At 43.4% G+C, this 25,743-nt stretch overlaps 1 protein-coding gene across 4 annotated transcripts in view; it reads left to right on the top strand.

The window, feature by feature from the left end:
- Positions 1-24,278, top strand: part of LOC115523297 (kalirin) — a 482,303-nt gene extending 458,025 nt beyond the window's left edge. For all 4 annotated transcript variants that reach the window (XM_030329206.1, XM_030329205.1, XM_030329203.1 and 1 more), the window contains exon 34: positions 22,828-24,278. In XM_030329206.1, coding sequence (XP_030185066.1) covers positions 22,828-22,890 — 63 coding nt within the window. In that variant the 3' untranslated portion in view covers positions 22,891-24,278. The remainder of the gene's footprint in view (positions 1-22,827) is intronic.
- The last annotated feature ends 1,465 nt before the right edge of the window (positions 24,279-25,743 follow it).

Below are 25,743 nucleotides of genomic sequence, written 5' to 3'. Positions count from 1 at the left end.
TGAAAAAGCACCCACCACGTGCCGAGCTCTGTGCTGGATACTATAGAGTGATGTGGACTATTTGTTGAATGTGAATCCTTCTTTCTGTAATTTTTGTTTGATGTGTGTCTCTATAGCCAGGCCGTTAAGCCCTGATGAGGGCAGGGTTGTCTGTCTGCTTCACTGATGTCCTGGGCCCACAGCACACATGGATGCTTGGGAAAGACTTGTGGAATGAATGAACAGAAGGAACATAGTCCCTGATCTCAGAAAATTCCAGCATTGAGGGGCAGCTAAAACAGCTGGTCTGAAAGCAGCCAGATATATAAACATTGTATTTTTAAATGTGCTAAAGAAATCTAGAAGTTCCCTTACCTCCAAGCAGAAAGCATTAGTCAGCTGGAGAACCTGGCCTGTTGGGAACAGGAACCCCCAAATCCCTTCTCAGACCCTGGGAAACATGGGCAGCAGGTCTGGAGATCTTGAGAGATTCTGTGTTCTGTACCTGAAACCTGAAAAATCACCTAGAAATAGTCACACTCTCAGAATAAAATAGAGGGCCTGTCTGTGACCATGCACTATAATTTAGAATGTTCTTACTCTTCTATCACAGAACAGTGATACCAGGACAGCCATATGTCCTCCTACACTCCCTTTCATCAGGCAAACCATTAAGTGGGATCTTTGATTTCATAGATGTCAACAGTGTTAAGCCTTCCCCTAACTGTACCAGAAGACCCGGAAACTGGTCTTGTTGGTTTCCAAATAGTCAGGTGAACGGACTCTGAAGAAGAACAAGGTAACCAAATGGACTGATTCAGCTAAACTGAATCATATTCAACAGGGCAGCTGTGACTCACCCCACAGGGATCAGGGTCATTTTAACAATGGGTTTCTAGAAAAGGCCCCAGTCTTCCTTTTTTAATCCAGAGGAATTAGAGCACAGCCCCACTATATTGGGTAGATGAGGAAAACGTAACCATTAAAGAGTCATGACAGACCAACTTGAGGAGCTGTGGGGACCTAGGACCTCTCCAATCACCTTGTGTGTATTTTGTGTGCTGTGGTGGGGTGGAAGGAGTTTAGACACATCTGGGTTCAAATCCCAGCTCTGGTGGTTGCCCTCTGTGTCATGTTGTGTGAGTTGCTGTCCCTTAATTTCCCTATCTATAAGACAAGTAATACCCATCTCACTGAGTCCTTGGGAAGATTAAGTAAAATACATTTACTTGGCACCTATAAGACATTCAGTAAGGGTTAATTTTCCACCATTATTTGAGGGAAAACAAAAGTTTAGGCGCTATGAATATGAGTACACAATTATTTAACAGGTTGTGAGGATCTACTTCTTGAGTAGAATTCTGCCCTCTTTGTTCATTGACTATCAGCAGGTTCTTTTCTATACTATAGCTGAACAGATGTAGCTTCAACTTACTTGTGTGTAAACAGAGCAACTTTACTCCTCTTTCCATTTGTGAGCCCTTAGCATCTAAGGCTTAGATACTTGTTGTTAGCATTGGCTCATGGGTTATTTGAGTAGCTGATGGATTATAATTCATTACTGTCAGGTATTCATTTTAATCATCAAATTGTAGCATCGTGGGCCATTGGCAACCCCTGGACTTTAGATATTTGAAGACGGTTGTCTTGTCTTCTAATCTTCTGTCTATAAGTCCTCAGTTTCTCCAACTGTTCCTTGTATCAGTGTATTTTCATACCCTCCCGTACACTGGTTGCCTTCCTCTGGATTTCCTTCAGTGTGTAACGATCTGTATAAAGTGGGGCATACAAGAATGGTACTTAATACAGCAGATGTGATCTAACTAATACAAATTCAGCTTCTTGTTCTAGGGCTGCTATGCCTAGTCTCCTCCCTAAGGTGGTACATGTGTCTAGGAGTGGTGTGCAGTGGTTGGCTTATCAAATCTCCATGCCTGTTTTCGTGGACCCCCCTCATTGCACAGGTGACTTAGTAACCTGAGGGTGGGAACACTTTACATCTATCAGATTTTCCCCTGTTCAGTTCCATCCCAGTATTCTAGTACATTTTGAGTGTGAATTTATATTTGGAATATAAATTTTGTCCAGTACATCAGCCACATCTCCCAGCATTATTAGATAAATATACTATCTGTGGCTTCATCCAAATACTTGCTAAAAAGACAAGCTTGAGGATAGAAGACTAATGCCCAGCCCCTTTTCTGTGTAGCAGAGGATCTGGGGTTGCTTACTTGTGTTATGAATCTCCCTATGATGAGGAATCAGTCTGGTATTCTTTATTCTTCATTAAGTGCTAATAAAACCAGCATGGGGGCTTCGGTAAATAGCATTGATCGCTTTCCCCCAAGTTGCTTTTGTTTCACCCACAGATGGGTCTGCATAATTAAGTTCTACCTTACACCTGTCCTATGCAAAAGTGTTATTTTATGAAGGCAAATGGGTGTGCTTACTTGGTTCTGTTGTGCTCTGAGCCCTTTTCTGTTCCACCCAAAACATGCTCATGCTACTCTGGGCATTCCACTGTTAAGACTGTTCTGTATGTGTGTGTATTATGAAGTGATGGGACTTTGCAACCACACTTCAAAGAAATACAGAATTATAGAATTCCAGGGAGGTAAGGCTCGGAATGAAGTGGCAGTGAAGAAGTAGCTTGTTCAACATGATGGATGTCTGCTGAATAATTTCCAGCTAATGGCCCAGAAACAGCCACCTGCGCAGTGATGGCCCCTGTGCATATATTTACTGTGTGGGGTAGGCATGGTGCACATCTTCAGTAACTGCTTACTCCGTTGAACATTACAAACCCATCCTGGTTGAGATACTCTCCAACTAAAAATCACTATAAATTTGTAGACATGTCTGGGCTGGCTGAATACAGGGAGGTGGAAGTGACATGGAGTTGCAGATGTTATTCTCCATAAAAATTCTAAGGGCAAGAACACTATCAGAACATCCCAGAGCTGATTGTGATTCAAATGAGAAATTTCAAGTACAAGCTAATGTGATCTAAGTTAACATACAAGGTGGGCTGATAATGGCAATGTGCTGAAGGGGGACAGGAAAATTCGTGAAGAAGCCTGGAGATTTCAGGATCTAACTTAATAGTTTTTAAACTGGACTGTCAAATCAGTTTAGTGGGTCATGGCCAAAATTTTGTTTCACTGGTAGGGAAGTCTCAGTTTAGAGACAGTGAGGGCTCAGCTAAGGGGAAAGTCAAAGGATTCCTACAGTGTCACTCACTGCAGTAACATGATACCTATAACAAGAGGTGGGGAAGCCTGGCTACAGGAGCGTTCTGAGAATAGACTTCCTTAGAGCCTCACCTGGTTTATCAGAATTTGGTAATCCTGATGCCTACACTTTGGGAGTACTTAGCAAGCCACTGGATGCAAAGGCTGTAGTCAGAAAAGGTCCAACCCTTGAATTGGTGCATTGGTGACAGTGTAGCCCATGCCGTGGAGCATAGACACCGCATGAAAGAGTGTCTGTGTGCAGAGGAGACATGTGATAGGTCCCTGTCTGGGTTACTGCCCGGCACTCCCGTGAAAATGGACAACATGCTTCCTAGAAAATGGACAATATGCTTCCTGGAGTTTTAAGAACCCACAAATCACTGGGTTTTGCCACTGAAGAGAAAACCAGACACCTAGAAATGTGGAGACTCAACAGTGTAAGGACTAATAAACATCCTATCAGTTCATACAAGGTAATAATCTTTGCTTGGCAAGTTCTTAAAAACCATCAGGTTGGGGCACCTGGGTGGCGCAGTCGGTTAAGCGTCCGACTTCAGCCAGGTCACGATCTCGCGGTCCGTGAGTTCGAGCCCCGCGTCGGGCTCTGGGCTGATGGCTCAGAGCCTGGAGCCTGTTTCCGATTCTGTGTCTCCCTCTCTCTCTGCCCCTCCCCTGTTCATGCTCTGTCTCTCTCTGTCCCAAAAATAAATTAAAAAAAAAAAAAAAAAAACGTTGAGAAAAAAAACCCATCAGGTTGGTCCACCCAAGGTTGAGTCTTCAGAATGTGATTGTGACAGCTTTTTCCATTTAGCTGTAGTGCCAGAGCAGGTGAACCATCCACTGGAGATCTAGCCCATTAAATGAGCTCTACCAGAAACCGAAGAAAACGTGATGGGGAGATCCCTCTGTACTTCTGCTACTCTGCCCTTGATCTCAGTGGCGCCTGAGGGCCCTAAGATATTTCCTTCTAGGGAGAGATTTATGTTACATCCTACCTAGTAACCAAACACGTTCTAACCCCAGAATAAATGAGAAGAGTATATAATTGTGCTTCCAGTTACCAGGGCTTGGAGAAACCCAAACTTGACTTTATAAGCCAGTCGGTCACATCTCACCTCCACAACACTATGGGTCAGAATTGCCATGTGAATCCTAGATGGAGGAATTCTGTTTTTTCTGGAGGACTTGCTAGTCACTCCAAAGTGTCTTCCAATTTTAAGTGCAAATCGTGATCCCCCCCCCCCCCCCCCCGCCAGAGGTTCTGAATAACCTAAGTCCTGGACTAGGTTTGAAGATGGCTTTTGTTCCTAGTACCGTTCCTGTGGCGGGCGGGGCCCTGGGGGAGGGGTCAGGTGACTGTGGGCAGCAAGAAGCTGAGGATTTCCTGCTTCCCAGGAAGCCAGAAGCTCCTTCCTCCTGTGCTGCTGTCACCTCCCTAGAAACACTGCTCAGTTCTCTCCTGAGCCACGTTCAACATGGTACAAATGTGCTGCCTTTTCAGAGCAAACTGATAAAGTGTGAGGAGTTGAGGTCACAGGTTTTTCTCTAAATAAAAGGTTCCTCAAATAAATGACTGGCTTCCAGCTGTTGCATACTACCAATGGGTGTGAAATACACTTTGCTGAAAAATGCAACCTAGGTTCATGGGGCAGAATCTCTCATGACGACATTATCTTACTTAATATTTTAATTTATACTCCATAGCTTAAAAACTTCCCTCAAGAGACCTACTTTTTAAAATTGCCAATCAGGGGGCGCCTGGGTGGCTCAGTCGGTTAAGCGTCCGACTTCAGCCAGGTCACGATCTCGCGGTCCAGGAGTTCGAGCCCCACGTCGGGCTCTGGGCTGATGGCTCAGAGCCTGGAGCCTGTTTCCGATTCTGTGTCTCCCTCTCTCTCTGCCCCTCCCCCGTTCATGCTCTGTCTCTCTCTGTCCCAAAAATAAAAAAATGGTGAAAAAAAAAATTTAAAAATAAAATAAAATAAAATAAAATTGCCAATCATCTGGAAAAGCAAGTAAGTTCCAGAAGCTCCAGCACCTGAGTAGCTTGCTGCACACAGGCAAATTGCAGGAACGCCCGGAAGTGCCCTCATGATGTTCATGGCTCGGCAGCCACGAGGAATCTTTTTGGTTCTAGAGGCAGCAGTGCCCGAGCAACTGTTACAGAAATAGGGAAACTGCAAAAGGTGATTTGCCGGTAGATCAGGTCTATGTGTGATAGCTGCAGGGGTGGCCAGAGGCCAGATCTGATCCAGGTGAGTTTGGAACTTGGAAATAGAAGCTTAGGGAAGAAAGGAACTTTAGAGACCATCTGTCCCTCTGCCTTCACGGACGTGTTTAAAAGAAACGAAGTGACTTGCTCAGAGTCACAAAACCAGTTAATGACACACCTAACACTGAAATCCAACTCAATCTCCTGCCTATTAAATAAATTGGGTTAGGGGCGCCTGGGTGGCTCGGTCGGTTAAGTGTCCGACTGCGGCTCAGGTCATGATCTCACGGTTCATGGGTTCAAGCCCCACATCGAGCTCTGTGCTGACAGCTCAGAGTCTGGACCCTGCTTTGGATTCTGTGTCTCCCTCTCTCTCTGCCCCTCCCTACTCATGCTCTGTCTCTGTCTCTCAAAAATAAATAAACGTTAAAAAAAATTTTTTTTAATAAATAAAAAATAAGTAAATAAAGAAATTGGGTTAAAAACAGTACTTTTAGAGTAACCCTGATTCCTCAACTTGTAGAACCTTGTAAGCAAAAACCAAACACTATTGTTACGCCCTTCTCCAACACCCTGCCCTGGCCATGCCCATCTGTGCTGGCCCAAGTAGATTACAAAGTGATTCTCCAGCCCAGTCCAGTGCCTCCAGGGCTGGCATGTGGCAAAGTGGGGAAAGAGAACTTCCCAAGTACGAATGCCTATCACAGACTCTTTGATACCAAGAACTTGTGACTCCTGTAGTGGCCTTGGTCGGGGAGTGATTCTGCCCCAGGCAGAGTCTTCAGGCCTCTCAAGGCAAATACTTGGTTGGGCTCTGAGAGCTTGGCAGTGAGCGCGGAGATGTGACTGATCCCTGCCTCCAAGCTGCCCGGGAGCAGTGAGTCCTACTGTGGCTTGGCACAAACATGAACTCTGTTTTTAAAAATTTTGGTGGAAAGAGAAAGCAAATTTGAGAGCAAGCCAAAATGTTAAAGTGGATTAGCTGGCGACAGTCCAAGGCAAACAAGACCCAAGTGAGTATGTCTCCCACCGGACATATTGTGCTCGGGAGGAGAGGCATGAGTGGGGGGATGGCACCCCGCTTGGGGGGCTGGGGGCAGAGAGAGAAGTGGCAGCTCTCAGGGCAAGGCTTTTACTGGAGAGTTCTGCACAGACCTCTTGGCGTATCACTTACCCTTTTTTTCTTCTGTGTCGGTTAAAAGGTTCTTTTAGTACAAAGCAAGAAGCCTGAATGCCTTATTAAAGCGAATGGTAGGGGAAACAGGCTGTGAGAAGTATTGTTCTTAAAAAGTTGAGCTCCTGGGGCGCCTGGGTGGCGCAGTCGGTTAAACGTCCGACTTCAGCCAGGTCACGATCTCGCGGTCCGTGAGTTCGAGCCCCGCGTCGGGCTCTGGGCTGATGGCTCAGAGCCTGGAGCCTGTTTCCGATTCTGTGTCTCCCTCTCTCTCTGCCCCTCCCCCGTTCATGCTCTGTCTCTCTCTGTCCCAAAAATAAATAAACGTTGAAAAAGTTGAGCTCCTGGAGGACTAGAAGTGACACCAGGAGTATGGTGTCTGGGGGTAAGCAATCCTGGTGGGTATGAAAGTGAACTCTTTCAGAAAATTCAGGCAGAAATGTTGCTGGAATGAACATCTTCAGCCACAGCAGTGAGACTAGAATGGACGGGGCAGGTGAAGGGGGCTTCGAGTGGTGTTTGTGCCTTAGCTGGAGCTACCTCTGTCTATGCTTACTGTGCTGTAAAGCTGGACACCGGTTACCTGTGGCCACAACGTAGGATTCTTGGGAAAAGCCTGTTGGATAGCAAGTGCATCAGTATTACCCTGTTTCTTGATCTTGAGCTTAGATGGGACATGCTTGCTCAGAGTTTACCCGCCTGGAAGCTCAGTGTCACTTCCTCGCTGCTCGACAGCTACTGCCCACCTGTCTGCATAATGCATGTGCATGGGTCTTGGGATTTGTGGCACTGGGGTGACGTGAGGCCAAAAAGCAGGTCCTTGTCAAGAGAAGTAAGTTTGAATATCCTCCGTGGTGGCTCTCTACAAGGATCAACAGCGAGGACGTGACTTTGGCTCAGGGCCTCTCCCAGGGGCAGTGAGCAGCAGTTGCCTTCTGATGGGAGCAGCCTGTTTCTGCCCCGATACCTCTGCCTGTTGAGAGAAAACTGCTAGAAGATGCAGAACTGTGCACACGGGACCCAGGATAGATGTCCTTTCCCTCATTGCAGGCAGACTCTTGCCCCCAGCAGTCGGTCTTTCCATTCTTCTCCCACCACGTGCTGTGCAGAACGGGCCCTGGCTGTGCTGGAGAAGCCACTTCTGTGTCTCAGGGCCAGTGGTCAGTTTTCAGCCTCCCCATACACAAGGGCTTAAAATTGAGTCTTCTGAGTTCAGAAAGGTTCACCTACCAGCCTTTTTTAATGCTCTACCTGGTTCTGTTTGAAATTGGTAATTGCAGAGAGATGTATGCACTCATGACAAGCTCAGGAGAGAGCCTCTGTTCTGCCTGGCTCCTGATGATGCTGGCTGTGGACTGCTTAGTGAGTGTCCCGTACACAGTGCTCTCACCCCGTACCAATGGCAAGGGCTTATATCCCCTCTGAACTTCATGATGCACCGAAGGGAAAGAAAGCCTCCACCTTTTACTATGTCTGTCTCTGGTCTCCTGCCAAATGGTGTCATTTCAGCTGCAGGAATGGGGTTTAACAAGTGTCATTTGCTACTTGCTATTACTGACTTGCGATGCACATGGAAGACTTGATTTTAGTGAGCACCAGGGAGATTAAAAATTCACTATCTTCTTTTCCTTGGGATTTTGATGGATGCCACCTTTTATGTCACGGATTCATCGACCACTTCTTGAGCTCTACTATATGGCAGGCACAGTTCTAGACACAGAGGATATGGCAGTGAACAAAAGAAAATACCTTGGTTTCCTGCTTCGACCTGTCTCTCTTTCCTGCTGATTGGCAGCCTAAATAGGCTCAATTTTAAGGCATTTGTAATGCATTGGAACTGACTTTTGTTTTAACCTCTATCTCTATATGTGTATCTGTGACTGACACCTTTGGGGCTTTTATCTAAAAAGAACTCAGCAATCCTTTTAAAAAGATCACTTGGGAACACTTGGAGGTAGTCCTGCAATTTTCAGTTCTCTGATTCATAACCATTGCAGATCAGAATGCCAGATTACACACCCACACCCCCCCCCCCACACACACACACACAACACTATTATCTTTTGGCCCTGATTGCGTTCAGCACACTCCTGATTAGAGAAGGTTACACTCATGGCAGGAAGACAGACATTCTAGACAAAGAGAAAAGAGGAGGAAGTATTCAACCTAACCCCCAAATACTTTTAAATTTTGTGTATCTCATGAAACAGTTAGGAATATTGGAAGGAAGTTGCTCGTAAAAGAAAAGTATTCTCATTTTTAAAAAAAGAATGTGAGGGTATGAGGAGTGGGGAAAGGTTTGTTTAAAGGAGGTGCTTCAAACTGTGGAATGTGAAATGTGTAATGCAGAGTCCAGCTCCTCACTCTGCCCCACTGCACCTACATGTAACCCCGAAAAAGTCACAATTTTTATGCCTTTTCCACATGAAACTTTATTGCATTCATGAAAAAATTTTTGAAAAATCCCCAAAGAGGGAGATTTTTAGGATATGTTCTCTAACATTTAAACTCAAGACAGTGCTTCTGAGGCATCTGGGTGTCTCACTAGGTTAAGCCTCCAACTTTGGCTCAGGTCATGACTTCATGGTTTGTGGGTTCGAGCCTCATGTGGGGCTCTGTGTTGACAGCTCAGAGCCTGGAACCTGCTTCAGATTCTGTGTCTCCCTTTCTCTCTGCTCCTCGCCTGCTCGCGCTCTATCTCTGTCTCTCGAACATGAATAAATGTTAAAAAAAAAAAAAATTAACTCAAGACAGTGCTTCTAACAGGAACATGAAGTCCAAACCACTAGGTTGGTTGTGTTATTTAAAGAGCAAACTAGTTGGCACAACCATTAACACATGACCAAGTAAAAAAGATCTGTTAACAGAGAAGAATGAAATTAGCCAGAGGTAGAATAGAAAATTATTTCAAATATATTGGTATACTGATTTCATTCTTTTATTCAATGGAATGCTACTGAGTGTCCACTGTTGACAAGATACCATGGAGATTCCCGATACCTAACAACAACCTCTGTCCTTTCACACCCCAGGTGTCTTATATGTGATGCGAAACACGGTGACTATGGGCATGTTTCATGTATTTATGAAAGGGACCATTTACTTAGCACTTCCTTTATGCCAGTTGCTTTGCAAATTAGCTGAGAAATTAGAAAGACTTACCATACTGTATGCTAGGTTTTGTAACAGAAGCATACCCACTTTGTGCAACAAACTTACCCCCGGGAAGGGGATGGCTTCTACACCAAAAGTGAAATTTGAGCTTCACCGTAAGGTTCATCTTTCTATCTGTTTCTCCTCCTTTGTATCAGTTTTGATACACAAATAAGTTATTCTCATCAGGGACAATATGTAGAAGAGAAGTACTACTGATACATCTGTATCAAAAGAATTACTTGGTTTTGATGTGGAATTTGGCTTTTTTTTTTTAATGGGCTATTAGCTCTGATAGGAACTGTTCAGAAAAATAGTTAGAATCTTTACCAAAATCTTCTTACACTTCCTCATAATAATTCAGTCAAACCTGATTTTCCTTAAAGATATGCATTCAAGATTCTTAAGATGAACTTTTAAAGTAGTGAACTTTTAAACCCACATGTTTCAAAATGTGAGTATTCTAGAGAGGTTCTTTAAAAACATGAAGGCTCATATTTATTTATTCTCCTTAAAAATGTTTAAGGGTACATGGGTGGCTCAGTTGGTGAATCATGTGACTTTGGCTCAGGTCATGCATGATCTTGCAGTCTGTGAGCTCGAGCCCTGCGTCAGGCTCTGTGCTGATAGCTCAGAGCCTGGAGCCTGCTTCAGATTCTGTGTCTTCCTCCCTCTCTGCTTTTCCCCCGCTCACACTCCATTTCTCTCTCTCTCTCTCTCTTTCTCTCAAAAATGAATAAATATCTTTTAAAAAGTTTAAACAAGTAGTTGTATACAATAAGTACAATTTTTCACTTTTTCCATGTAACAAATTTGGGTAATTATACAGTGAGTCATGTAATGCTGCTTCATTCTTTTTGATGATTATGCGGTATTCCATTACTTACGGTACCATAGGTTATTTAACTAGTTCTCTGTTGATGGGTAAATGAGATGTTTCCGATCTTTTGCCATTACAAACAAGGCTGTAATTGGTAGCTTTGTATAGATATAGTTTCTCACACTTGTGAATTATGAGTATATTAATAGGGTAACTTCCTAGAAGTACAACTACTACATCAAAAGGATTTACATTTAAAATTTTGATAGCCATTGTCAGATTGCTCTGTGTGGATGTTGTACCAGTCCATACTCCCATCAGTTGAATTTAAGAGTCCCCGCAATCTTGCAATTTAGTGTAGCATCGATATTTTAATCTTTTCCAAGCTGATATCAGATACTGTAAAAATAATCCTTATTCATTATTGCCCTGTGTGTTTTGTTTAACTGATAATATTAGTTTCTTTTATTTTTATTGAAATGTCCAGTGTTTATACTGTTACCCAAATGAGACTTGTGGGTTTGTCTCATTAATGTTAATTATACGTTCGTTTCTATGGGTAAAATACATTCCTAATTAAAAGTATTTGGTTTACATTAAACTTTAAAAAAAATTTTAAAGTAAAATACAGGGGCACCTGGGTGGCTCGGTGAGTTAAGCGTCTGACTTTAGCTCAGGTCATGATCTCACACTTCATGAATTAGAGCCCCACATCAGGCTCTGTGCTGACAGCTTGGAGCCTGGAGCCTGCTTCGGATTCTCTGTCTCCTGCTCTCTCTCTCTCTGCCCCTCCCCCACTTGTACTCTCTCTCAAAATAAATAAATAAGTAAACTTTTTTTTTTTTTTAAAAGTAAAATACATATACTAAAAATGCATACAAACTCCTAGACAATTGAATGGACAATTATAAAGTGAACATACAGGAAATAACCATGCTGGTCAGAAAGGCAGGACATTGCCAACTTTCCAGAAGCCCCCTGTGTGTCCCTTCCTGGTCACAACCCTGTTCTTCTCCCTTAGAGGTAATCATTCTCGTAACATTCGTGATAATACTATCCTTACTTTTATTTATATTTTTACCTCCTTTGTATGTGTCCCTAAGCAATATAGTTTCTATGCAGCTGTTCTTAAATTTCATATGACTGGAATTATATTGCATGTTTGTGTGTGTGTGTGTGTGTGTGTGTGTGTGTGATTTTTATGGAATTCATCCATGCTGATGTGTATCATTCATTCATTTAGTTGTTATGTAGTATTCCATTATATGACTATACCACAATTTATCCATTCTGTGCATGGGATATTTGGGGCTGCTGGAGCAATACTGCTATAAATATTCTTGTATCTGTATGCTTGGGCACACTTGCTTGAGCTTCCCTACAGTGTAAAGCAAGGCGTGGAATTTCTAGGTGAACAAAAAAGGACTTACTGAGTGATAGGGTATATCTCTGTCTATACCTTCAACTTTACTAGATGATGTGAACTATTTTTCAAAATGCTGGTGCCAAATGGACACTCCTACCAGTATATATGAGAGTTTCGATTGCTCTGTACACTAGCCTATACCTGATACTGTCAGACTTCAAAATTTTTGCAGGTCTGGTGGGTATATGGTAGTATCTGCTTATGGTTTTAATTTGCATTTCCCTAAGCATTAATGAGGTTGGACACTTTTTCATGTCCTTAATGGGGCTTTGGGTTTTCTTTTTTTTTTTTTTCTTGATGCCCTGTTCAAGCCTCCTGCCTATCCATGTATCTAGTGAGTTGTCTAGGAGTTTCTTCTCTGCATTTTTAAGAGTTCTTCATACATTCTAGATATTAGTCCCTTATTGGTTATATATGCGGTAAATGTCTGTTCTCACTCTGTGGCTCATCTTTCTACTCTCTTTATTCTGTCTTGATAAACATAAAATTTGACATTTTGAAGTCAATATATTTGTAAGTTAGAGGTTCATGTGATGTCATATGAGATGTTTCCTACATTTAGTATTTTCAAATATAATTCACCATTTATTTCTCCTCAGAATAGTATAGCAACACGGAAACTATTTTTAATGCGGGTTTCTGTCAATCCCTAAGCATCCCTCCTCTATTTTAATGAAAGAATAAGAACTGCTTGATTTTTGAAGGTATCTGTCTGTTGTCCTACATTATATGACAGGTAACACAGCTAAAGCAATGAAGTGTGTTAGGATAAAAGGTAATAAATATATTGGATTTGGAACTCAGCTGTCCAACAAACAGATCCAAGACATAGAAGTCTTCACGTAGCAAAACTAAACACGTATGCTCACAGGAAAGCCTCTTGAATCCTGATTTGGTATGTAATTCTTACCATCTCGGCCATCTAGTTACTTAGATATTACTTAGAAAATCAGAAAAGGAGAAAGTTCCTTCTGTCTAGACCCACCAATAGCCACAAAGGCTGAGCTACTGTCAGCAAGAGAGGAAGCAGAAAAGCTCTGAGAGCAAAAGCTGATGGGTGCATTAAAACTCCCAACAGTTTGGTTCTCTTCAGTGAGGGTACCAAGATTTCATCATGACTGAGCATATCTGAGGACCCCCTTATATTCTGCACTACACCATAATTATTCATCATGGTGGTATTTATATTGTAAACAGAAGGGAAAATTATGTTCACTGTATTCTGTTTCAGAAGTTAGAGATATAAAGATATCCATAAGGATGGCTAAATCGGGGAGATAAAGTGCTGGTGTTTAGCTATTCAGAAAACTTGATTATCCCACCAGGCACATTTCCCAGGGGTTCTGGGGACCTGAGGTGATGCTGACGGGGGTTTACATTAGCAGAATGATTGGTGAGACTCAACTTTTCTCAGTCCTAGGGATTGACCCCAAAAAGACTGAGGGCTACACTTCTTATCTGCGTCATTCACTGTAGTGTGAGCCGGTGTCTTACCACATGTGGCCTATGGGCAGAGCCTCCCCACTGTTCCCTGGGCCTTCACGCTTACCTCCCTCCGCTCCCTTCTCCACTCTGCAGGCAGTGTGATCTGTTTTTCTTTTTGTTTGTTTTAATTTTTTTTATGTTTATTTATTTTTGAGAGAGAGAGAGAGCATGAGCGGGGGAAGGGCAGAGAGAGAGGGAGACACAGAATCTGAAGCAGGCTCCAGGCTCTGAGCTGTCAGCACAGAGCCTGACACAAGGCTTGAACTCACAGACTGCGAGAACATGACCTGAGCCAAAGTTGGACGCTCAACTAACTGAGCCACCCAGGCGCCCCCAGTGGACAAGCTGTCCACATCACTTTATGGCCTTAAGCCCTTCAATAGTGTCTCTTTGTTCTGAGGCTGAATGTCAAAATCTTCACCATGACCTATGTGGCTGCATGGTCTGGCCTCGGCCCACTTCTCTGGCCTCATGAGAACCACTCTTTTCCTCCTGTATTCTGCCTTGCAGCCTGTGCCTGGCCTTCCTTGAATGTCCCAGGTTTCTTCCCATCCCAAGACCTGTAGACAGGGCCTGTGTTTTCTCTGTCTGGAAGATCATCTCTCCTCCCATGCCACAGTCCACCCCTTTTGCCCTCTTTTCTTTCTGATTTTATCCTGTCCTAATCCACTGCCCAAGTCCCCTCCCCAAGCCACATCTCTCACAACACTCTGTACTGTTATTTCTCAGTACCTGCCGCTGTGGCCATAAGCGTTTGTGTGGTTATATGACTGCCTCCTATGCTAGACTTTCAGTCCGTGAGAATGGAGGGATGTCTGTTTTATACCCCCATTGCATCACCGAATCCAGCAAAGTACTGACTCCTAGAAGGTGCTCAGTAAATATTTGTTCAAGGAATAACTGAATAACAAATAAACACAAGGTAACATGTTTGGCATTGTGGGTAAGAGAGAGATCTGGAAATTGAGACCAAATGTAATTAAGAAACTAAAAATCCTAGTTTGGGAGGATCAGAGAAGTTTTAGCATTAGACTTTACTAAGTGGGTAGAATTTATCCAGGCAGCACTGTGGAGGCAGGGGTGGGGTGCAGAGAAAGGTCATACTACATGGATGAAACAGTAAGAGCAGGTAAGGGAGAAAGGCGAAAATAGGATGGGTTTGGGACTTGCAGGGGAGATATATGTCTGGTTGAAGTTCTGGGTCTATGAGGTGAGCTGTGGGAGATTAAGACCAGAAGGATTGCTTGGCTCAGATCATGGAAGACACTGGACACCATTCAAAGGAATTTAGACGTTATTCATTAACATCCAAGAAACACTGTTGGTTTGGGGGTTTTGTTTGTTTGTTTGTTTGTTTGCATGACAGTGACTTTCATCCTCACCTAGATGCATCACTGTCATTTTACTCTGTCATTCTTTCTCTAGTCTCAGAAAGAGTCTAATGCTAACCCACCCATCCACAACCCTCTAAATCTCATCCTTTATACCCACTGGAGTATATCACTTCAACACCTCCTCTCCCACATGTCGTCAACCACTGCCTGCCACGCTGCCATCTACCACATGTTGTCCCCTCATGCTCCAGTGAGAGCCACATTTGAACTTCTGCTCGTGATTCTTCTTTCTCTACATCACCTCGCCACCTCCAGCCATGGTTTTTGTTGCTTCGATTCTGATGTCCATGACAAAAATGCCAAGATTATAGCTCTGAAGTGACTTTACTCCTAATGGCAGTTTTCACTTTAATTTACTCACCCACCATGTGCCGGGCACTGTTCCAGAATGGAGATGCAGCACTGAAACAAAACAGGCCAGTCCCCACCCATCTGAAGTTCTACTGAGGAACCGGAAAACCAATAAGCAAATTCGAGACTGAGTGGCCACATAATGAACACTGTTAGTGCCGGGCACCGTTATTATAACTGGTCACCTGTGTGTTTCCAGTTTGATGTCTGACTTTTCCTCAGTCTCAGTCTCAGAAAATTATTTCTTTTTCTCTCAAACTAGTAATGTGGTTTGACTTCCCCATTTGGGGCAGAACAATATGATTTTCCCAAATACCCATGTTTTATCTTTGGGTCCATTCTCGGCATATTCCCTGACAGCCAGTCTGTTGCTAAGTCCTGAGAACAAGTCCCTCAAAATATCTGTCACACCACTCTGCCGGGCCTTGGTTACCCTTTGCTGAAATTCTTTCAGTAACCTCCCTGCTTTCTGGGATTTTGCTCCTGTGTCTTATCTTTTCTTCTGATACCAGATTCATCCTCCTCAAACTATTCCTTCAATGTCTCACTTGTCAGCTAAAAGCCTCAGTAGCACATTCACTAAGGATCAAGTACAGATGTTTATAAAGTTTTCCCTCCAACACATCCTTTAGAGACCTTTGCTGTCATATATGCTATAATGCATCTGCTTCCGATTAAATCATATGAAACTGCCATTTTTGTGTATCCAAAATGGGTGAATCCTGGCAATTTATATGTTTCAGCCTAATTACACTTATCACATAATGGGTTGCCTATGTGTATTTCTCCCATGTTACATTGTGAGTTCCTTGACAATCATGTCTCGGTGCTAATGATGCTCCCATCTCTACTGTCTGCGACAGCATCTAGCACATAATAAATAATGGCAGTCGAATGCCCCCAGCCATGTCATGCTTTGCTCCTGCTGTGTCCACCAGTAATGCTTACTGACTTGTGTAATCACATCTGGCCCACCCATCACTGCCAGCCTGACTCATACCTCCTTCATGCTAATGCTCACTACTTCTCCCACCACACCTCTGAGCACAAGCATTGCCCCCTCTCCTGTCCCCTTCCCCACCTCAAACAAGTCAAATATCATTGTTTAACATCCAGGTCATATGTTAGGTGTTTTACATAGTATTTGCCATGTTGTTTAGCATAAAGTTGCACCCTTAACAATGAGTTGAGAAATCTCTGTTTCTAGCCCTTATCTCTCACACTCGGGTCGATAGTGCTATGTTTCCAACTGTCTGCGGCCGAACTGCACTTGGGTGACTCACGCGCTCTCTTTGGCAGACCTGAAACTGAACGCATCCCCTGCCATCTCCCAGACAATCTTTTCTTAACCCCCATCTACAACTGTACCTTTAAGGCATCTTGGCTCTCCTTCATTCTTGATCCTTTTCCTGAAATCGTGTTGCAATGAATCATCGCGGTGATTGCATAGTCTTCATCCTGACTCTAGATTTTCATGGGATATATAAAGTCTATCCCTGGCAGCTTTAAGAGGAGACGCATGTCTCCCAAACCACAAGAACATTCTCTAGGACTTACAGCCTCCTGATACACAGGCCCCTTACCCCCTAGCCCTGCCCCTTTTCTGGGTTCCTTACTGTCTGCAAACCTCTCCTCTAATATATGTTTATATGTTTTCTGGTAGGTTATCTGTGTGATTCTCTTCACTAAAATATAATGACCTTTTAAATAATAATCGCCTTTGTCTACCAACCTATCACAGACATCACTATGTTTCCAAAACTATTTCTCTGTACTGGTGGATACAGGAAAAGTGTTGTTGAAACAAGTTTCCTTCATTATTGGAATGATTTCTGGAGTCCCTTCCCTTAGCACTTTGTGAGACAGCATCTTCTTCCGGTTCCCTTTTGTTTCCTTTGGGCTGGTTTTTATGTCAGCAACTGAGTCCCGAGATCCATAAAAACAAGGTTCACGTGGGATACCTTCTGCTGTGTTCAGTGCACTGCCACACAGTTAGACATTCATAGACATGCCCAGAAATACTTGTTTGAATAATATGTTTTATGTGTATAACTTCTGTTTTTGTATATTGATGAATTGTGTGTCTCTGAATGTGTTTCCCATACACTCTCTAGGAAATATTCATCGACATGGTCTGGGAGGCAGGGATATCTTGAACATATTTTCTGGCCATCAGGCCATTGTAAACCATTATGTCATGGGCTCCAAAAACTCATGGCTGTGGGGGGCACAAGTGAAGAGCCTACCTGAGCTGCAGCATGTAATTCCTTTTCTTCCCACCTGCTTGGGAGTCTTCCTTTTCCTTCTAAACATGAGAGACTAATTTTTCTGTGTTAAACATAAAAAACAAATGTGTACATGTATATATGTGTGTATTGTGCTTATGTATGCATATGTACATATATATGTATATACATATATGTGTGCATGTATGTATATATGAAGGAAATACACCAAAACGTAAATAGTGGTTATTTCTGGATGGTGGCTTTTTCCAAATTTTCTATAAGAAAATTACTTTTATTAACAAAGAAAACCCTACTAGATGTTATTTTTAAAGGACAGGAAAGAACATGATTATTAAATGGTTGCTTAGGTCCACCCTCAGCATGAACCTAAGACAAGGGACAAGCAGGTGCCCGGTAGGAAACAGGGTGATCGACGTCTCAGTATCTTGAGAGGAGAGAAAGTGACCAGAGAGTGAATTTGGGCTGATATGTAGGATGGGCCAAGGTTGCGAGCTGAGGAGCTGGAAACTTTGGTTGTGAAGGACAGGAACCTTGGACAGTGAAAGGAAAGAGAAGGAAAATTCAGGGGGTGGGCAGTTGGGGGTGACGAGGGAATGAGTTCATCAGGGTTTCCCCCCGAATGCAGCTATTTAGTGAAGCATGGAAAAGGTAAGGAAGAGCTGAAATTACACTTTCAAGTTCATGAGGAGATTCTATGAAGAGATACACAGTGTGAGAGACAGAAAGCAGACATGTTTCAAGTTTGATTTTAAGCCCCTGTAATTCCAGAGGGGTTTCAGAGTGACTGAGCGTGGGGATATTGGGACCCAGGTTAGGAAGACACAGAGAGCCTCCAGGAAGGAAACTGGTTACCCTGCGTGGGCAGCAAGGTTTCGAACATGAGATTCATCATTAGGTCAAGCCCCAGCTCTTCCCCGGCCCCTCACCTCCCTCTCTCCCTTCAACTCCCACAGTCTAAGTGTAGAGGGAATGTTTTCTGATAAGAATTCTTGGGAAAGAGGCAATTTCTAAACTTTCTGAACTTGAAACAAAAAAAATAATTACATGAAACCAATATTTTCAAGGATGTTTCTCCCACACTTCCTGGTTCCATGGTGCTCTCAGAGGGTTCCCTGAGCAGAGGGAAAAGCAGAAAGAAGAAAAACAGGGGGATGAACTCTTCCTTCCTGTGACTGATTTCTTTCACGGGGGTGGCCTTCCTGAGGTGGGGAGAGCCTGGCCTGTCACTTGGGAGGGAGCACAGCAGGGCATAACTCTTCCAGGCCAGTTGGTCCTTCTCAGTAGCTCCTAACAGCATCCTAGATAAGGAACCCTGGGGTCCGCATGAGCAGCAGACATCTAGAAGCCAAAAGGAGACCCTTCAGGCAGAGTAGAAAGCAAGAAAGAACACATAAGAAAGTCACAAAATCAATCCTTAAAAAAAGAGCTGAAGTAAAAATATACTTTCTGGTGTTTATATCTTTCCCGTATGCACGATTCAATATTTTTACTACTCTGTATCGCAGTTTGTGATTCTGATGGCTACATCAAGGAAAATTTCCAGTCTGGGCTCTACATTGAAATTTGGGGGTAGAGAAAGGCTCTTTTAAACCAGTTAACATAGTATTTGCAGAGTTCCCTGTGTATAATGGAAACAAGAGGGCACATAAAGTCCCCATCAAGGATAATACCCCCACGCCCTGCTGCCCCATCTAATGGGGGAGATATAGTCCCTCTCTAAGAAGTCCCTGCTACAATTGGGAAGGCCAGGGAAAGCACAGAGGCTGCCTGCTAAGGAAGCCATTCAGGGCATAAACAGCTCACAATGACAACTGCCTCTCTTGCTGAACTCTTAATATGAGCCTGGCATTTTATGTATAATCTTTCATTTGGTCCTCACAACAATTCTTCAAGGTAAGTATCATTATCCTCATTTTGCAGATGAGGAACATGTCACTCTAAGAGGTTCAATAACTTGCCCAAGGTCACACAACCAGAACATGGCAGAACATAGATATGAACCCAAGTCTTGCTGGTGTCCACTATGCACACTGCCTTCCACTGGACAAGCTCACTAGGGAAACAATTGGATAATTCAAGCCAAAGCACACAAAGTAACATTTTACCCAAATGGTCTAAGTCCTATCATTTCCCCCTTGATCATCTGAGTAAAACACACCTGCATTAAAATACCAAGAACATTCCATGTTCCCTATATCCCATGTGTCAATCGCTCACTGGGTAGCAGAACAAGGCATGAGTCAGGAATGTGGAAGAGGCTCTTTATTATGTCTTAACCATGGGAGTAGTAATTCAGGCATACTTCTGACTCACTGGCTTCCCAGTCCATCAGAGAGAAACATCAGAAGATACAGCCAACTGGAGATGCACTTAAAAACATATTGCCAAATAGTTGTCTCAAATTCTTTATGGACCAAGAAAGGGTTTAAATCTATAATATATAAATATGTTCCCCATTTGTGGCTATTATTATACCACTGGATGTCCAATGATGTCTCTTATGCACCCAGGGTCTGCAGAACATCTCCGGTAGTTCAGAAAGCTCATGTCATGAGTGTCTAGTATTTGAATGGAGCCTACATTGTATTATATAAAGTATTTATAAAAAGGGTGTCTATACCTGAATAGTGGAAGATAGGGGAAATATCAACATAGGACCCTCCTTAAAGATAAAAGAATAATGAGGAGGTCTGGTTAATAAAAGCTACTGCTCTACTGAAGTGGGTCTCACTGATTCTTGCCCCTCATGGAAAATGCCAAAGACAAGTACTTCTGGACAGTGTGTGCTGTCGGATGTGAAAATGCAGTTCAAACACTACAACACTCAGGTTTTCCAGCGATGGAGTGTGCCGAGGATTCCAAACCAGGCATCCCACAGAATTATGAGGGAAATATATCTAAAAGCTAACTACAGGCCCTACCCTGGCCTACTGAATTGAAATGCCAAAGGTATAGGGTGATTGGATGTGGAACATATATATGAATTCCAAGCTGAGAGATATTTTCTAAATAATAGAAATAATTATCATCTCAAACAAATTTAATGGCCTTTCTCCCTCCCCACACTTTCATTTAAACTTTTCTTATTAGTTCTTTTTAATGATGATTCTTAGAAAATCATCTCAAAGAGATTATGAATGGCTGTCATTTTTGAAGTTAAGAGCTATGCATTGGTGTTCACTACTCTTTCATGAAGTTACCAACTGGGCTATGTAAAATAATAGCCTCCTATATGAATGTGTCTGTATTTTCTCAGGGTTTTAGAGAACAAGCATTCAATTTGCCTACATGCATTTATTTCTTAGATGTCTCACACATCAAACCAGCAGACAGATGTGCAGGTGCACAGAGACAATTATAACTTGAGGTTTAAAAGGGGGTAAAAATTCTTCTGCAAGACCTAATAGATATAGATAGATATAGATATGTATATATATATATACATATCTATATCTATCTATATATATAGTGAAGTGACCCAAACCTCTTCTAGATAGGTCCTTGAGGATAAGATGGATCCACAAAATACGTGAGATGCTTTCCAAGACCTTGGGAATCCACAAACATCCAGACATCACTTAGGAAGATCAATTCTCCTTTGCAGGAGCCACCGTAGCACAATGGTTAAGGACAGCCTTGGAATCAAACCAACCACAGTACAGATCTCACCCCCTTCACTTGCCAGTTGTATGATCCTGGGCAGGGCCTCTCAGGGCTTCAGTCTGCAAAATGGAGGTAATGGTATTACCTACCCCATAATGTTGTGGTGCAAAATACATGAAATGATGCAAGCCAGACACTCAGCTCTTTGCCTAGCATGTGCTAAACACTCAACAAATATTAGCTATTAATAATAATAATGACAATAAAAATATTTTTAAAAACTGTCTCTCCCTTCAGAATTTTAAGAACTGTGTAAAGAATAAAATGTCAAAGTCAGCATCTATAAAACCGTTAAATTCTACCGCTAAATTCTCCAGATCTTATAGCACATCTATACATTAAACTGGTAATGACAGTAACTTATAGTGTGGGGAACTAACTAATCAGGACAGCAGATACCACCCCTCTGCCCCACCTCCCTATTAATGTAATGTATATAAAATTCCTAAGACCCTTTGCCTTAGTAAAGATGAACTCTGTGGTCACCAGCACCTTCTATGAGTTACTTCACAAATGCATGTGTATAGCTCCTGGCTTTCTTCAGAATCTCCTCTCCTTTCTGAATTCTAAGTATCCCCTATCTTCCTCACAGCTCAGAGTAACTGCCATTTTACCTTGCTGCTGAAGTGTTTTCTTTCCCTAATGAACAGTTTTTGGCTGGCTGGAGTTCTTACTAAGGGAGTTTGAGATTGTTTTCTCATTTCTATATGGCAAGTATGATGGAACCTTTAGCATCATAATCTGAGCCACAGTCAAATATGAGATCATACTCTTTAATTTACCTTGGACTTTTCTCTTGGCTGGGCCATTGCTTTTTAGAATATTTCACACCTCCAATAGCACTAGAAGTTGACTTTCTTTGAGGGGCCTTATTAAAGAAACGATTCCATTGCTTCTGGTGTCTGAGTAGAGTAGGTGTGGCCACACTGGAATATGGAAGCTGGGTCTCTGGAAGGCTCCCTCATTCACCCATTGATCCACTCCTTCAGCCAGCCATGTGGCCTCACAAACCAACCACGTGCCTTGGAAAAATCACAGATTACCACATGTCACGAACCCTAGAGATACTTGAAATCAGGAATTTTAGGTCACTTACTGCCAAAGACGTGCTACATAAATGGTTAAACTTTTCTCAGTTTCTTTCCCCCCAAATGAATGTCATAGTGAGACTTGCTGGCAAGGCACAGGGATCCTAAAAGAGTTGAACAAAGAAACAAAACAGAAGGGTATGAAATAAACACTAATGATCACTGTCACTAGGACTTCATATTTAACGCATCTCTCTTTATATTCTTCCTGGCTCTCCTCCTGCTTTTATGTGTGGGATGTTGGGAAACCACAGGACTGCTCAACGAGCATCTAATGCGAGGAAAAGTGTATGGATTTGAGCCCTGCCAGAGTTAGTGAAAGTGGCCAGTCAGCGATCCTCATCTGGATCCTGGACTTGGTTGGCTTCTTCTGAACCTTCAGACCAAGGAATGTCCTACACAGCACTGTGTTCCCTCCATTTCCTCTTCTAAAAAAATGATGGTGTATCTGCCAGGTTGCACTCTGTGCATTGGGTTGCTAGAAATACAGTAGGTTGCACTGATGATTTAACTCTGTTTTCTATAAAGGGCTACGGGATCTCGTGCAGATTTTTGCAAAGTCATATGCAAATCACAGAGCCCCGGCCCTTTTCTTAACAGGATGGCAACCTTGCTCCTCGGTGGCACCTGGGACCTGGAGATCCTTTCTCCACTTACGTTTAGCGCGCAGCCTGGGACTTGTCCCTGCAGCTCACCGGGTTAGCCGTGCCGCCGTTGGGACCTCCCACCTGGACTCCCATCACCCACCTCTCTTGAGACTGCTCTGGCAGGGCTGGTGTGGGGTACAGCCTTTGCTCAGAGGGCAACATGTTCCAGGCAAAATCTGCCCCCCTGGGCCATGGGCTTGCCCCTCGGGCTCCCTGCTTCTCTACCAGGTGCGATTCGAGGTTGCTGAGCTTCTCTCCAAAGCTGAAAATGGTGGGACGGTAGGGATCTGTGAGAGGCCCCATGACCCAAGCCACTCCCCCTGACTCCCAATCCAAACACCAGGCACCCCAGGTCCTCTTCGCCCTGGGCGTCTGCCACGTGAGTGGGCATGCTCATCCAAGGGACATACTTATCTCTGGAGTTTTTGTCCAGATTGAACATTTCTATTGTCAGTGGCTCCTGACCTGGAAAACCCATCATTCTAATCTAGCCTCCTCCCCCACATCATGAGAAAGAGGGAGGAGGAATAAGGGGTAGTTTATGGTAGAGAAGAGGAGGGTTAACTCTAGCGGTTCCTGAACATTGGCCCAACCATGTCCCCAACCAGTGTTCTCTCTGTATCAGCCTGCCCAGGTTTTGTCGGAATTTCCTGGCTCCTCTAACCTCACTCTGGTTCAAAGACCACCCTCCTGACTCCCAAATTATCCTGTCGGGGGTGGGGGATGGGAAGAGGGAGAAGAAATAAATGAAACAAACTGGCTGCATGTTGGTAACTGTTAAGACTAGATGGTCAGTTCATGGGCATTCATTATACCATCTCTCCACTTTTGTATGTGTTTGCAATTTTTCATAATAAAAAGTTAAAAGTTTAAAAAGCCCTCCAGCTTCCAAGACACTCAAGAGAGCCCCATCCCCTAACAGAGTTTCCTGGAAACCCCACACCAAGGCAAGAAAGAGGCAAAGAGGATTCCATTACCTACATATATATATATGTATATATATATACTCATTTTCTAATTTTTTAAGGCCCACTGCTTTATTTTCAATAGACTAAACCATATTTCTAAGAGGGCCCCACGTTGGGCTTACTTCCTCCAGCTGGGTTATGGGGGAGGGCTGGGTAAAGGGGTCTTTAAAATCCTGAAAGTTTACACTTCCATGTACCTCGCAATCTTGTGAGGATGGGACTTGTTCAGTGTTCTGAACTTTGTGGAGGAAACACGCGCCCAATTCACAGTGTCACTCCCTGGAATTGCACCTGGCTCAGGAAAGGACTGTCTTTGTACTTGAACTTAATCCAATGGAGAACCTTAACACGGGCATTTGCATGACTGAGAATTGCTGCTGTCTTTTTTCCGTATGTCACTTTCATGAATGTGTTCTAATAAAATGATTCTAAAGCAGGCTGTTGATATACAGTGATTTATAAATACTCTCTGTTGAGTGCTGAGGCCATTAATTTTCTACCAAGAATCCACCCCATCCCACTTTCTGGAAAGGTCTGTCTACCTGGGGACAGACGCAGTGAGCATACATGTGGCATGCCGTCATGGCGGCACTTCTGCAGTTGCTATCACTAATAAGAATCATGTCAACCACAGCAATTTTGTGTTCTGGTTGCCTAGCAGCAGAATTTGTTTTCCAGAAGAAAGATGGCCATATGTAGTAGATTAGTATGGTGGGGAGAGCGGAGGAGGCAGGGCAAGAACAGGAGTAGAATTCACTCTACCAGGGAGGGGTGGGGGGGAGCAAGGTGGAAGGAGAGACAAAGGCAGCCAAAAAGACAAGCAAAGTTCAAACTTGTTCAGTGATAAATCTCAGCACATTCAAAAGATAGTGTTGTTAAATTTTATTTACAAAATAGCACCTTTTGCTCTCTAGCCATAGCAAGTCAGAAATCTTCAAATCTCATTAAGCAAACTGGAAGCAAAAGAAGAAAATCTATATTTCTGAAGGTAGATATTTTGAGAAACACTTTTTATCCCAATCTTTATTCCCCTCAGCCAGGCTGGCCAGGGCACTGCCATGAGCTGGTAACAAACTTAGTCTGGTTCTCTGGGGAAGCAGGCATTGTTAGAAACCTCATGGGGCGGGGGGGCGGGTCAGGAGGGCAGAACCAGACAAAGAGGCTTCCATTTACTGAGCACGTTTCTCATACAGATGCTGGGAAGGCACCCGATATACATCATCTCCTCTAATCTTCACAGTCATCCTGAGAGGCAGGCAGTTCTGTCTTCATTTTCCAGCTGAAGAGGCTGAAGCTAAGAGAAGTAAATAACTTACACGATAAGTCATAAAGCTAGAAAATAGCAGCTCTGAGATTCAAATGTAGGTCTCTGATCTCCAGATCCATGCTTTTTCAAACCACAGGCCTGATGGCCCAGTGCCAGCTTGGGCTCTCCCCTGTGTACTGTCACGGTCTTCACCTTAATGAATTGTGCACCTTCTGTATGCCCTGGGGTAGGGGGCGAGCACAGCCAGTATCCTGCTCTTCCTTGTGTGATTGGAGGTCTCTTCCAGGCCAGGTCTTTGTGGCCACATCCATGTCCCTGTGACTTATGCAGAGCACAGGCTGATGAGGCTAAGATCACCATCTGGCTTTCACAGGGATTTGCTCACTCAGCAAATACCTAGTACCTGCAAGTACTGGGCATTATGAACTAGGTGGACAAATATAGACTCACCCCGTTCTCAGGGAGCTTACCAGTAGAGGAGACATACATTAATCAAGTAACTCATCAATGGATCTATAATAACCGCTGAAAGGGACCTTGAAGATCACTGAGATCAACAAATGAAATGAGACCCAGAATAGCTACCCAGTTTGCCCAAGACCACACAGCAAGTTAGGGGCAGAGGACTAGAACT

Source organism: Lynx canadensis, chromosome C2 (genome assembly GCF_007474595.2).
Source record: "Lynx canadensis isolate LIC74 chromosome C2, mLynCan4.pri.v2, whole genome shotgun sequence".
Classification (NCBI taxonomy): Eukaryota; Metazoa; Chordata; class Mammalia; order Carnivora; family Felidae; genus Lynx; species Lynx canadensis.
The sequence above is the reverse complement of the archived record's forward strand: the minus strand, read 5'-3'. Positions and strand labels throughout refer to the sequence as shown.